This window comes from Chaetodon auriga, chromosome 13 (assembly GCF_051107435.1).
Source record: "Chaetodon auriga isolate fChaAug3 chromosome 13, fChaAug3.hap1, whole genome shotgun sequence".
Taxonomy (NCBI): domain Eukaryota; kingdom Metazoa; phylum Chordata; class Actinopteri; order Chaetodontiformes; family Chaetodontidae; genus Chaetodon; species Chaetodon auriga.
Genome location: NC_135086.1, coordinates 13,479,392 through 13,492,005, shown reverse-complemented (window position 1 = coordinate 13,492,005; position 12,614 = coordinate 13,479,392). Strand labels below are relative to the sequence as shown.

Sequence of the window (12,614 nt, the reverse complement as noted above, 5' to 3'; positions counted from 1 at the left end):
AGACTAAAGGTTAATCTGCAGGCAGCATCAGAGTTATATGGACTGCAGACAGGTACCCACCTCCCAGGTCTGATTCAACCTGCACACTGCTGGGTTGCTCAGTCCCATAACGATGGCAAAGAAGGCGTTCAGGTTCCTGTACTCCTTACAGCTTTGACAGCAAACATGAAAAGGCAAGTCAGAGCAGCCAATAACCAAAACTGCAAGCTGAGTCAAAGAAAACACGATCAAGCAAAGTCCACTTACTGGGCGGCGATCTTGATGAACTTCTTGAGAAGCTGCACCCTCTTGCTGAGCTGAGAACACAGACATATCTCTGTGATCACCCAAAACTGAATCTCATTAAACCTCCTCAGGAACAGGTCCAGGTTCACCGTGGTTTTCTTCACGTTTTGCCTCCCGAAGGTGTGGTAGATGAGTTCAAGCTGTTGGACGAAGAAAAACACAACTGAGCCTCTTGTGGACAGCATATTGGATCAGAAACCAGAGCACAATAACTTAGATGTAACAGCTGTAAATTTAAAACAGTTTATAGGAGACGTCATATAATGAATCAGTTCTGCTAATAGTCTTACCTCATGTACACAGTGAAAAAGCTCCCAGTCATAGGAAGTCATGTGGTAAGCCACATCCTTAGAGCTCATTAACTCAAAGCTGGCTAAGAGCCCTGTAGAGGGGCCCTCCTGCTCAGGTAAAGGGGTCTAGGAAACAACATGAGCCAAAATACATTAAAATATTAAAACAAAGTAATGGAAAAGACAAGAATCACATATGCAGATATAAAGAATTCTGTATATTCACAAGGTCGCTTACAAGCTAGCTGGATTCTAAAAGCACGGAGGACAAATTTACAGTGAATAATATGAAGAACGTGTGTTTAGAGCGACAAATTTCAGAGTAACAGATGTGCAGATGTAGAGCTATGCATACAGTTGAGTGAACCCTCTTTTACATCATGAGAATATTTTATATGATGTGATGTTAACCCACCAAAGAATCCAGCTGATCCCTCCTGCAGGCAAACAGCCGTCCATTTACGCTGAGTGTGGAGAACACTGACACATCGTTGGGCTTGAAGATGACTTTTTCTGTGGCATAAAACACGACATGCCAGGGCATGATGATGATGGTCGTGATGGTGGACAATACCGTAATATCATAGCCCAATATCTGTCCTACAAGAGCTATTTCATGCCAAATTAATAACACGTGGAAGCTAGTGGCAGTCTTATAAACGCCATATTGGTTTGAGATACACTATATGAGCTCCGTGATAATCAACTCCAAGCAAGATAGCAGCTACAGCTCTCTGTTTGTTTACTTGGCCTTGATAAGGACGGTGGAGGTTAAGTGTGGACGAGTGAGAGCTGCTTCCTGACGCAGACAATGGAACATCGCTACAGTGAGGAGCAGCCTCCAACACCAACTTGCTGTTATGAGAAAAACTGAGCTCAGGTTTTCTCTAGCTGCTTCAAAGGCCATTCTTTAGGACCTCTGCAGCAGCTGTTCACAGTCAGCAAACTCCCAGCAAAAGACAGCTAATTTCTCATTGTATCAGCCAGGGGTTCATTAGTATAATACCCCGCTCGGTCTCTCCGCTGTGCCGCCTCCAATCATTTCATTAACATGTAGCTGCTGCCGCTCTCACCTCCTGCCGAACTGAGGTTGACCAGGAGCAGGTCCTCCGCTGACCCCAGCTTGTCGGCCACAGCACTGATGACCTCCCTGACGGAGGCGGCCACAGGGACACGGATTGTTGTGTAGGTGTGGTCACAGCAGTAGACTTTGAGCAGAACTGGAGGCGTGAATCAGAGAAAATATGGGATTGTCAGCGAGAAGGAATGAGGGAGCTGCAAAGCAGTGCAGGAAAGCTGGCTGGACTAATGCAGTGTACTCCAAATGTAGAAGTCTCTAGATACATCCAAGGGGTCATGAGGTGATTGACAAGATGGGAAAAGATATAAAAACACATTTACACAAATATTGTATGTTTTGTTCAGACTTTTCTCTAATATTTGAATTTCTTGTGCAATCTGGGATAGTTTTACCTTTTAACTGACACAACCCACATTGCTTTAAGGCCTCATGAGTCATAGAGGTTTAAATTCACTGGATTAAAGTTCAGCTATGTTCAGTGAGATCTGATAAATGTCCTGCAGTAAAGAAACGCAATGACTCATTTCCTTTTACACAGAAAGAAAGAGGAAGTGGTTTTGTGGTTTTACATGGGAATCAGCTGCAGGTAAATGACAGCTGGCAACCAAACTTAAAATATCAACAAAATATGTCGATCACAGATGTATTAAGAGCCACATATCAATTCACTGTGTCATCTGGAGACAGATTCGAGAGGCAAAATGAAGAATGAATGATATTCTGACATTAGATTCCTCACTGAGTGTCTGAGTTTCAAACAGTCTCTCTATGAAAATACCCACTATAACCCTTGTCTACATAGCACTGACACCATCTGCTGCTGCTTTAAAATGAACAGAAACACTGACCTTCAAACAGTGACAGACAGCAGCATGTATGATCCTCAGAGCATCAGACACCGACCCAAATATGTGCAGACACGTCCTTTACTCACTTTCATCGTTACTCTTGATTGGCTGACGTTTCTGAAGCTTCTCATCTCCCATACTGAACTGCCGCAGAAGAACTTTGTGCTGCGACAAAGTTGGACAGATTCAAGCATCAAAACATTTTCATACAACACAATAAAATCTACACATAAACTTTCATTTCAGTGGAAACGGGTCAGATTATACCTTTTTCTGTGAGACTCTGGCATCTTCAGTGCTAAAACAAGAAAAAAGAACAACAATTAAGCGAAGGCTGTGTACGTTAGTTCAGCTACCAATTAAACCTGAAGAGAAAACAATCACCAGGACGATGCTTTTTAATTCTGAACACATACAGGAGCATCATGATGACTTCAAAATGATAAATACATCTATCTAGCAGCTGCTTAAAACCGCTAACTTACTTTTGCTTTACAATTCTCTCCAGTCTTGTTAGTTGATCCCTGAGGGCTGGAATCACTTTGGCATCATTAGATACAGCCATGAGAAACTCCTGCAAAACACAAAAAGCTTTGAATAAAAACGAGGTTCAAATGAAGTTTAACGTGCAAACAAAAAGTATGGTGGATGTAGTCACCGTACCCTGCTGGTACTGAGTGACCAATCACTGCTGTATCAGGCACCATATACTCACTCAGTGTAACATCTGGAGTCACATCACACACGCAAGTACAAGGACAAACATGTGAATGCAGTCAGTATTTATTACCCGGTCTTATTGCCCTGAGCAGCCAGTAAGTACAAACTAACAGTCAGTACAACTGTGCATACATTACATCATACTGTAAACAATTAATAAGAGTCATTTGTGTTGTGAACCTCAGACCAACAGTATAAAATCTGTTCTACACCGTGGTCGCTCAGAAGTCTCCTTTCTGACAGGTGTTCATTTATTTCTACCAACTGGACGATGTAACTGGACCCCTCTGAGACAGGGGGTGCTGTCGTAAATGAAGGTGCCTTAAGGTTAAAGGCTGTTTGTGTAGCCAACGTGCAAAATCAGTTGATCAGTCACTACCACAAAATTTTATTTCACTTGTACTTATTATTGTACTTATGAAAAGTCCACTTATTTTCAAGTCCTTTGGAATACACTACTAGCATGCTAAATGAAAGTGTACTTTAATTTCACTTCATTGTAAGCATATTTGCAACACATTGGTGATATAATTGTACTGCATTCTTATTATACTGTAGTTAGGTCTGCGGTTATACTGTCGTACCGACCTCTAGGAAGGCCACTGAGACATCCTCCTCCTGCAGGTGATCTCCATGCAGAGCAGCCCACTGCATCACTAGGCGGATCACCCTGCGCTTGTTGTTAAGTGTGTAGTCCAGCTTTTCCTGTTCAGAGCCCTGCGAGGCCTGGGCGTGGTAGGTGCACAGCAGTTAAAGATCAAAACAATGCAAGACAGCAGGACAGGAAGGGTTTTTTCAGGTCAGTTTCACGACTGTTTAGGTAGCACAGTGCCGAAAGGATATTGGGCCATCAACACCGGACATAGTTGACTGTTTGGGATGAAGACACAGTGCGTGAGCACAAAGTCATCTAAGGCTGAGTCTGTGACCAAAAAAAAAGACAGAAGGTTACGTCAAACACCTGTGACTCCAGTGTAAGTGCAGATCAAAGCGTGTCCAGCAGGCCTCGATCCACATGGCCCTGTGTCTGTCACCTCTGCGGGCAAATGAAAACCATATGTATCCACACAAGCGGGAGTAATTAGATCAGCTCTGTGATGTGTGGCTAATTATAGATGAGAACAAACAGGTCAGTGCAAAGCAGCAGGCAGAGGACAGAGGGGAGAAACGCTGAGGGAGAGCGAGGAGGAGAAAATAAATACGCGGCATAGAAGAACACCCTTCACAGTAAATGATCATCATATTGATAGATTGTGTTAGATGGCACTAATCTGACGGACTGAATGATGCATGCTGAGCAGTACCTGACTCTGTGAAATGAGAATCCAGTCGCATCATTTCGAGGAGGTGCTCTAAAATCTTCTCCGGAGTCCCCGACATTACCTTGTATCTGGAGCAACACGGAATAAAACACACCCTTCACTAATCAAGAAACACTGGCTCTTAATGCTTAAAGCCACGGCTATGGCCCTCAACTGATTTGTCTTACTTGAACGCGTGTCTGTGATTGCTTCATTTGATAACAATCCTATTTACAATCACAGAGTTCTCGGCTGGCTCAAGATTGAGGGGAGTCTGGGCTAAGAGCTGTCAGAAAAAGCCACAAAAAAAAAAAAAAAAAAAAAAATGTGGGGGCATCTTCTGCGTGAAGGAAAATCAACACAATCCAGCCTCGGTAGTTTTCATTACTTGATAACAGCATCACAAGAGGGAGGTGCAGAAGCCATGTTGTGTCTTCCCCACTCAGGAGGGAGAACACAGTCTTGACACTCTCATGTGTGAGGAGCACAGTTGATTAGAGGGCGACCCCGAACAAGTAATTATGACTTGCCAGGCCTTCTTTTTCCCCTAGGAGCTAGGGCCATCATTACCATTAATGTGTCTCTCTATATTACAGCGACCACAGTGCAGTGACAGATGCCTCCATTAAGATAACACTGGTTGGCCGCAGCGCACAGGGCCGCTCTGCGCTCGTGCTGTCCGTGCTGTCAGGAAGCATTTTCATCAGCTGGCCACGCTGGCTGATGAAAATGGGATTCACTGGGCACTTTCATTGTATTTAACGGGAAGATTGGTGATATTCTATATTTTTCTTATTGTCAACAAACCCACGAAAATCCCCCAAACAACACTGAGTCAACAAAGACTAAGGTCAAGAATGAGTCATCCAAAGACTGGTGTGAGTAATTCCTCTGTGCCTCAGGGCTCCACTCAGAAAAAACTGTTAAAACATAGAAAATATGCACTGGCTGACATGTTCCTACAATTAACAATAGCACTGCAGCTGATTTCAGGTCAACCCCACATACATATGCGCCGCTGTAAAATATCATCAGAGCACCAAACGTGTATTAATCCACAGCTGGAAATAGTCCCTAAAAGATCCTCAATACGACTGAATGGGCTTGTTGCTCAGAGCCACAGACAGGAAGGGGTCAGATATTCAGAGACTATTTAGAGATGGAGTAAATATTGTTGGCTGTAATATTGACATGAGGTTCGCTGGTGTAAAGCATTTTTTCTTCACACTGAATGTGAGTTGAAGTCCATAAAAAGGCAGCCACTTTGCAGCACATTTCACAGATCTTGTTTTTCAAGTTAAGTGAATCCCTGCAGTAATACAAATTCATGATTTTAAACATTTATAAAGATGTGTTGATCACTGCTGAGATGACTGTAGATGCACAGTGCGTGTGTGCAGTTTGCATGCTCGCATCTTTTCCTTCACTATCACCACTCTGCTCTTAAATATGACAAGAGTCTGAGGCGCTAAATATGGTTTTTACTGCCGCAGGAGACAGAAACAATTCTACTATCTGCACAGTGACATCCAGTACTCACAGTGATGGATAGGTGAGATGAGGCTTTTATATAGAAAAAATAGAAAATCAAAAAAATCTACACTAACATCAAGTCATATGGGATTTTAACATTATATCAGACTGCATTTTTAAAATGTTGTTTGTTGTCACTTTCACAGCTATAAGCATATTACAGGGTGATATAAATAATTCATTCAATGTCAATATACTGTTTATTAATGCTAAATACGGGAACCTAAAGTGTTGCCATTTCAACAAACACCTTCACACACACACACACACACACACACACACACACACACACACATAAATTAAGCTCAGCTGTGTGAAGTGCAGTGGGCTGTGGGCAGATTTACTTGTAGTGGGAGGATGAGGCTCTATGGCTGGAGGTTCGGCTGCTGCTCAGACTCTTTTCTAACACCAGAACATCCTGACCGTGTTCCTTCAGACGCACCGTGTTGGCCTCCACGTCCTGCTCACAAACACACACACACAGTGTATACACACACGTTATGTATTTTACTACACAGCATGAACGTGAGGCTGTGTGAGCTGATGAAGACGTGTGATCAGATAAAGAAAGCTCAACACAATGCAACAGCTTGTTTACAATACACTGGGAGGTTGCGTGTAGTTCAATCTGAGTCTATTTCTGTTTTAGTGAATGTGAGCGCATGCCATCATAACTGACAATGGCATGTCATAAACTGTAGTTAGGCATGTAAGTACTATCAGAAAAATGTACTTCATATGCTTGGATGTATCTCTAAAAAGTCAACTTTTAATGAGCTCACAGCCTGTTGTCAGGCTTTGACCCTCTGCCCTCTGAATCAGGCACAGACACAGTGGTGTGACACTGGGTCCTGGTCTTTGAGCAGAGTGGATTAGTTGGCTTGTCCGGCGTACAGTCAGCAGACAGCCACACTGACCTTAGCAAGCAGGAAGTTTATACACAGTTCCTGACAATGCAATAATACCAAATAATAAGCTGTGAGTCTTAAGACAGACCTTGTCTAGTATGACTGCTTTTCCATAAGTCATGTCAATTTTTTGATGAAAAATTCTTACTACTCAGTAAGTTCTTACCGTTTTTCCTGGATTATATCTCAATATTATTGTTACAAACATACAAGCTTACACCCTTTATGAGGGAGCGGGTTGGCTTCTATACAAACTCGTTCCGTGCAGCCAAACACGCACAGTGTTTCCAAAGATAACAAAAGCATCAGCCTGAGATATTTTATTGAGTATATAGATGTCACTTAGCCTCAACCCAGTCGCCAGAATAAACGTTGGCACTTTAAGACTCTGCAAACCACGAATGTGTTGAAGCTTCTCTTTACTTTCAAGCTTTATGCTTCTTTAAGTTTCAGTTCTCAGTTTTATGTTGTGACAACGCTGCGGTTAAGGTCTGGTACAAAAATCACTTGGTTTCGGGAAAAGATCCCTTTTTTTTTTTTGGCTTAAAATACCTGGTTCAGTCGCCACAAACACAGCTGGAAAATATCCCAACATCTCATTAAAAATGTCCAGTAAAGCAGCCACAAACACAGCTTGAACAGTAAATCTTCTGCCTGGCTGCTCAGCAGTCGGCTCTCTGAGCCATCATCACCCCCTCCTCCGGAGAGAGACGCTGATTTTCATATACAGCTGAACTATGTCACTTACTGTTGTTGATTTGATAAATATGAAATGTACAAATTTCACATTTTCATGTCTAAATGTACAACACTGTCTTCTGGTGACTGGGCTGATAGCGTCATTGACAAGCTGGAGGAAACCAGTACAGAACAGGAATTCATGCTGAAACAGGATGATCTCAACAACCTTAAAGCTGCTTGAGAGGATTATAAAATGGTTCTTAAAAATATGTGATTACCTTATCTACCATTATTGCAATTACTGATCTTTATCGCATATTCAAGCCATTTAAAGAGGATATTGTGGAGCATCATTTTCAGCCCTCTGTCCCTCACCACAGAGACGACAGCCATTCACACTGGTTCATATTGTCAAATCTCTGCTGCTGTAGGCCTCAGAGCTTGCAAGTTGGCATCCACAGCTGATTACAGCAAATCTTCCTTTTATTTCTAGCTTGAAGTAGCACAAATCATGAGCAATACATTTCACATTTAGCAGGATGACTAAGCTAATGAGTGCAGGGGTCTGGAGTGCTATCTCAAAGGGCACATTAAATAACCGTTATGGCTGCATTGCTGAGTTTTTGCCAACAGAGGGCAATAGCGCTTTTTTACGAACGGTAAATAGAAACTCACCCTCAAAATCCTGTTGAAGTCCTCCTTATCTACTCTCAGGAAGTGACAGTTGTCCTCTCGCAGGACAATGGAGGCAGCGCGGGGGGCATCATTGACAAGAGCGAGCTTTCCAAAGTCGTCTCCTTCATGAAGGGTGCAAACAACACCCTGTGCAACACAGTGTACCGATCAGTTACTGATCAATGTCATCGACCGGTGCTAAAGAATCAACAAATAGTGTGATTTCATCTGGACAAATACCTACTTTTCCATAGATGACGACATTGACTGAGCCCTTTAGGATAATGTACCACGACGTGCCCTCCTCCCCCTGACTGAACACTGAGAGAGAAAAGAAACAAAGCTTAGGCAGTCTGACATACCCTAATCTGGGATTTATAAATTTAATTCAGCTTTTGTGAAAAGCTCATCCACCCGATCAGGTTTTTGGGAAAGCTCATCAGGGTCACATTACTTACACACTGTTCCTCCCTTTGCATGAGACTCAAAGATCAGCACTCCTGCCAGTTCTCTCTTAACCTGTGCAAGCAAAGGAGACAGATTCATGACTCATGAAGATCAATATTCACACAAACTCTTCTTATGTGGTAGTGCAACAGGGAGCAGCCAGAAAGAGTACAGCCATGCATGCAAAGTTTCCCATTAGTCAATACCCTGCTGGTGTAAAACATTTTCCTGAAATTGAACATGAGTTAAAATCCATAAAGAGGCAGAAAATTTCACAGCTGTTTTTCAAGTCGAGCGAATCCCTGCAGCAACACAAATCCCTGATTTTACTTGCAGAGCATGTATCCAAACATTTACAGAGATGTGTTGATCAGAGCTGAGATGACTGCACATGCACAGTAGGTGTGTTTGCATGCTTGCATCGTTTCCTTCATTATCACCACTCTGCTCTCAAATGTGAGTCTGAGGAGCTGAGCAGACGCAGCAGACAGAACCAATTTTAATGTCTGCACAGTGACATCCTGTACTCACAGTGGTGGATAGGTGTGATAAGGCCTTTATATGGAGCAGCTCCTCATAAATGATTTCTAAATCATCTGCCGTTCTCTCGGACGGACTGGAAAACAGAAAATATATGTAAATGAAATCATAACACCATCACAGTGATTCACTTTATTTAACATTAGAGGCTACTGCTTTAGCGCCCGTACTGTTTCCTCAGAATCATCCTCATGTGGGCGTCAGGTCCAATCTGGGAGAGAAGGAGCAAGGTGTCCTGCAGCTCCTCTTGGCTCTCCTTCCCCTCCTCCTCGCTGGGGAAAGGAGCGTCCTCCTGCTCGTCATCAAGGAAGCGGTAGAAAAGGTACTTGTCCTGGAAGCTCAGCTCCTGGTCCACTGTGTCAACAACACAGCACAGACAGCAGGGCTTGAATCTAACATCTCGGCTTCTCACATACACGCGTGCAGCAGAGACAGACATCACACGGAGTCTCACCGTGGTTGAGAACACCTTCCTCCAACAGCACCTGCCACATGCCCACAGCCTGGATACGAGAGTGGACGCAGGAGCTCTGCTGCAACTGCCAGTCAACCAGCTCCGTCCCCACGCAACACTGCCTGGGAAAGACACAAGCCGATATAACGTCTCATACAAGGCTGAGCAGTTACTGTATGTGACATGTGTTGTCTGATTTGGGCTTATTGTCTGTTTCATGTTTTATTAACAGACTCTGCCTTGAACGTTCAGCCTCTGTATTCATCTAATAAGATATAATGAAGCTGAGCAAAAGATACAAATACTAAGATGACATTTTCTTGACAAACAAAATGCAAATGTGTTGTTTCTTGATCAAAATATAGACAAATATATTAGTGACGCATGTGGAAAACAGTAAAAGATAAAATTTGATGTGATAACTTTCAATGTACGATTGTCAGTGATGCCACTCGTCCTTTGCGGCTGCTGTATTCATTGATTTTTGTGGTCACCTTCAAGGGCTGATATGCCATTCGTATGTGTTAGCAAACCTATTTGCATATGTAGCAGAGGCAGGGAGACATTTGAATTCATTTGAAATTGTTATTTTTGTGTCAGGAGGTCCAACATTCACTCTCCTATTAACTGTTTTTTGGTCACCACAAACTCGTGAGAGAAATATCTGGATCTTTAGCTGTTAAATGCTCCACTACATTCACCAGCTAGTCGCTAACTGTGTCTGTCTGCCATTTGTTGCCGGGCAGGTAGTGTAGGTAGAGGGTTTTTAGAGATATTTCGCTGAAAACAGCTGCCTGCCGCTTCTCAACGCAATGCTACAAAAGAGTAAAGCACTAAAACGCTGTGCAGAGCCGAGGGCAGCTGCAGAGTCGGCTGATAATTCTCTGTGGGTTCATCACTATGAGCAGTGTTGCCAGATTGGTTTGATGTTTTCCAGCCCAGTAAGTGCCCAAAATCTACCCAAAAATTATCCATAATAAACAATATAAATAATTTTGTAAACAACAGCAACAGTATTGTGGTTCATCACAATTTTCCACAATGGAACGATAACAAAACAACAAGGGGGCTACATCGTACAATGCAACTAGAAAATCATTTTCCATTTCTGCCCACTGATGTAGTCTTTTCATGCCCTTCACGCACACATGCATACAGAGGGAGAGATAAGGAAGAAGGAAGAAAGAGAAGTACAATCCAGTGCTATCAAAAAGCCAAACAAATAATGATGCAGTGTTTCAAGCACAGAGGTTTGTGTTAGGATGAAAACTCAGATTTGCAGAAACACTGCAGCTCCTGTGGGTTTACAGGAGAAGCTGCGGGTGGGTGGCAGCGATGGTAACTTATATCTCCTCTCAGCAGAATGAATAAAAATGATGTCATATCAAAAGCCTGTTGAGTGACTGGATGTATCTGCACAACTAAGAAATAAAATGTATGAATATATTAGCAATATATTATGATATTATATATATTTGTATTTTGTTTACATGTGTGCCTGCGTGCCTCATGTTGTCCTTGAGGGATGACTTTAGTGTTTTGAATTGAACTAAACTGAATAACGCAATCTACAAATACATATCAAAGAATTAAGATGCCAACTAACCTGTACGTCTTCAAATGGTACTTCCTGTCTCTGATCATGTGAGGCGCCCTGGAGAGGATGGCATTACGGAGAATCTTCCCCGCCCGCAGGATCTTCTCAGAGGGCACCTGCACAGTGGAGTTCAAGTTAAATCTCAGCACCGTAGAGTCCTGCTGAGTAGCTGCCACACAGACAGGTAATGATTGGCCCCTACATACAGAAGATGATTGAGTTTACTACCTGAGAAATGCATTTAAGGTGGGGTTTGACTGGACTTTCAATGAATGACTTCTGCAAAATAAAATGAAAACATAAGAGGAATTGAAATAAAATATATCATGGATGACAATGAAACGGAGGCTCCTCTGATGACAGAAGACATCACAGAAATCAGGTGAAGTTAAAGACTTTTTTAACACAATGGCTCAGTAATTGGCTATAAAAAGACATCAGGAAAACAACACGTCAAACAAATAAAATATCGGGTGTTTTTCCTCTCACTGTGGCCCACAGGATGTCTGCCCTTCACCGCAACTGCATGACTCACAGTTGTCATTATGTGTTTATTAGCTGTCCATTTTATGGCGTCTTGACTGATGCATTCAATTGCTTAAATGGGACACAGATATTGTGCATTACTGTATGGAAGAGTGCTTTTCTTTTTTATCCCTGTTGGGGCCGTGGGGTGGGCCGTGGGACGGTGACATTTAAAATGCATTCTGCATGATTCAGAGGGCCCCGTAACTCATGCATTTATGTGTTCATCATTTATTTACAAGAAAATAGGTCCAGTCGATACCCAAAGAAGCTGGGTCTTCATACTTAATCAGGTCTATATGTTAATGTAAGTTATATATGTGTTTGTTTGTTACATAAGCAGCAAACTATGGGGTTTTTTTACATAACAGAACAAGCTTGTAGCCATTGAGTCTCAACTCTACGTAGGAACAAAGCACAGGGCACCATAAATCTGCTGCAGTGCCACGTTATCAAGAAAGTGGTCAGGAAACGACAACAGGAGAAAGGTGGGACAGGAACTGATATGGATGGAGACAAAAACTCCACTCATCTTGCGTATATTTAGACCAGCTTTAAACAAACTTCACATTCCGGCTCATTTCCATCCTCTGTTGGAGAGGTGTGTTACGGTAAAGGATGCTGTTACGTCAGGCACAGAGTGAGTTATAGCCTGGATTTAACCCACTGCCAAACTGTTCACAGAGAGTTAACACTCTGCTGGACAGGAACAAGGCCAATAAACCAGCA

The 12,614-nt window shown here is 42.6% G+C and overlaps 1 protein-coding gene across 4 annotated transcripts in view; it reads right to left on the bottom strand.

Annotated features, from left to right (window-relative positions):
* Nucleotides 1–12,614, bottom strand: part of rapgef4a (Rap guanine nucleotide exchange factor 4a) — a 33,000-nt gene that overhangs the window by 1,696 nt on the left and 18,690 nt on the right. For 2 of the 4 annotated variants that reach the window (XM_076746969.1, XM_076746972.1), the window contains 20 exons: nucleotides 11,589–11,639; nucleotides 11,370–11,476; nucleotides 9,764–9,885; nucleotides 9,480–9,663; nucleotides 9,301–9,385; nucleotides 8,781–8,841; nucleotides 8,567–8,643; nucleotides 8,323–8,469; nucleotides 6,403–6,518; nucleotides 4,529–4,614; nucleotides 4,068–4,146; nucleotides 3,813–3,963; nucleotides 2,990–3,078; nucleotides 2,772–2,802; nucleotides 2,591–2,669; nucleotides 1,649–1,795; nucleotides 991–1,088; nucleotides 576–701; nucleotides 247–425; nucleotides 61–151 (listed from right to left, as the gene is read on the bottom strand). In XM_076746969.1, coding sequence (XP_076603084.1) covers nucleotides 61–151; nucleotides 247–425; nucleotides 576–701; nucleotides 991–1,088; nucleotides 1,649–1,795; nucleotides 2,591–2,669; nucleotides 2,772–2,802; nucleotides 2,990–3,078; nucleotides 3,813–3,963; nucleotides 4,068–4,146; nucleotides 4,529–4,614; nucleotides 6,403–6,518; nucleotides 8,323–8,469; nucleotides 8,567–8,643; nucleotides 8,781–8,841; nucleotides 9,301–9,385; nucleotides 9,480–9,663; nucleotides 9,764–9,885; nucleotides 11,370–11,476; nucleotides 11,589–11,639 — 2,106 coding nt within the window. The remainder of the gene's footprint in view (nucleotides 1–60; nucleotides 152–246; nucleotides 426–575; nucleotides 702–990; nucleotides 1,089–1,648; nucleotides 1,796–2,590; nucleotides 2,670–2,771; nucleotides 2,803–2,989; nucleotides 3,079–3,812; nucleotides 3,964–4,067; nucleotides 4,147–4,528; nucleotides 4,615–6,402; nucleotides 6,519–8,322; nucleotides 8,470–8,566; nucleotides 8,644–8,780; nucleotides 8,842–9,300; nucleotides 9,386–9,479; nucleotides 9,664–9,763; nucleotides 9,886–11,369; nucleotides 11,477–11,588; nucleotides 11,640–12,614) is intronic. The other 2 variants (XM_076746970.1, XM_076746971.1) reach the window with 1 other exon arrangement.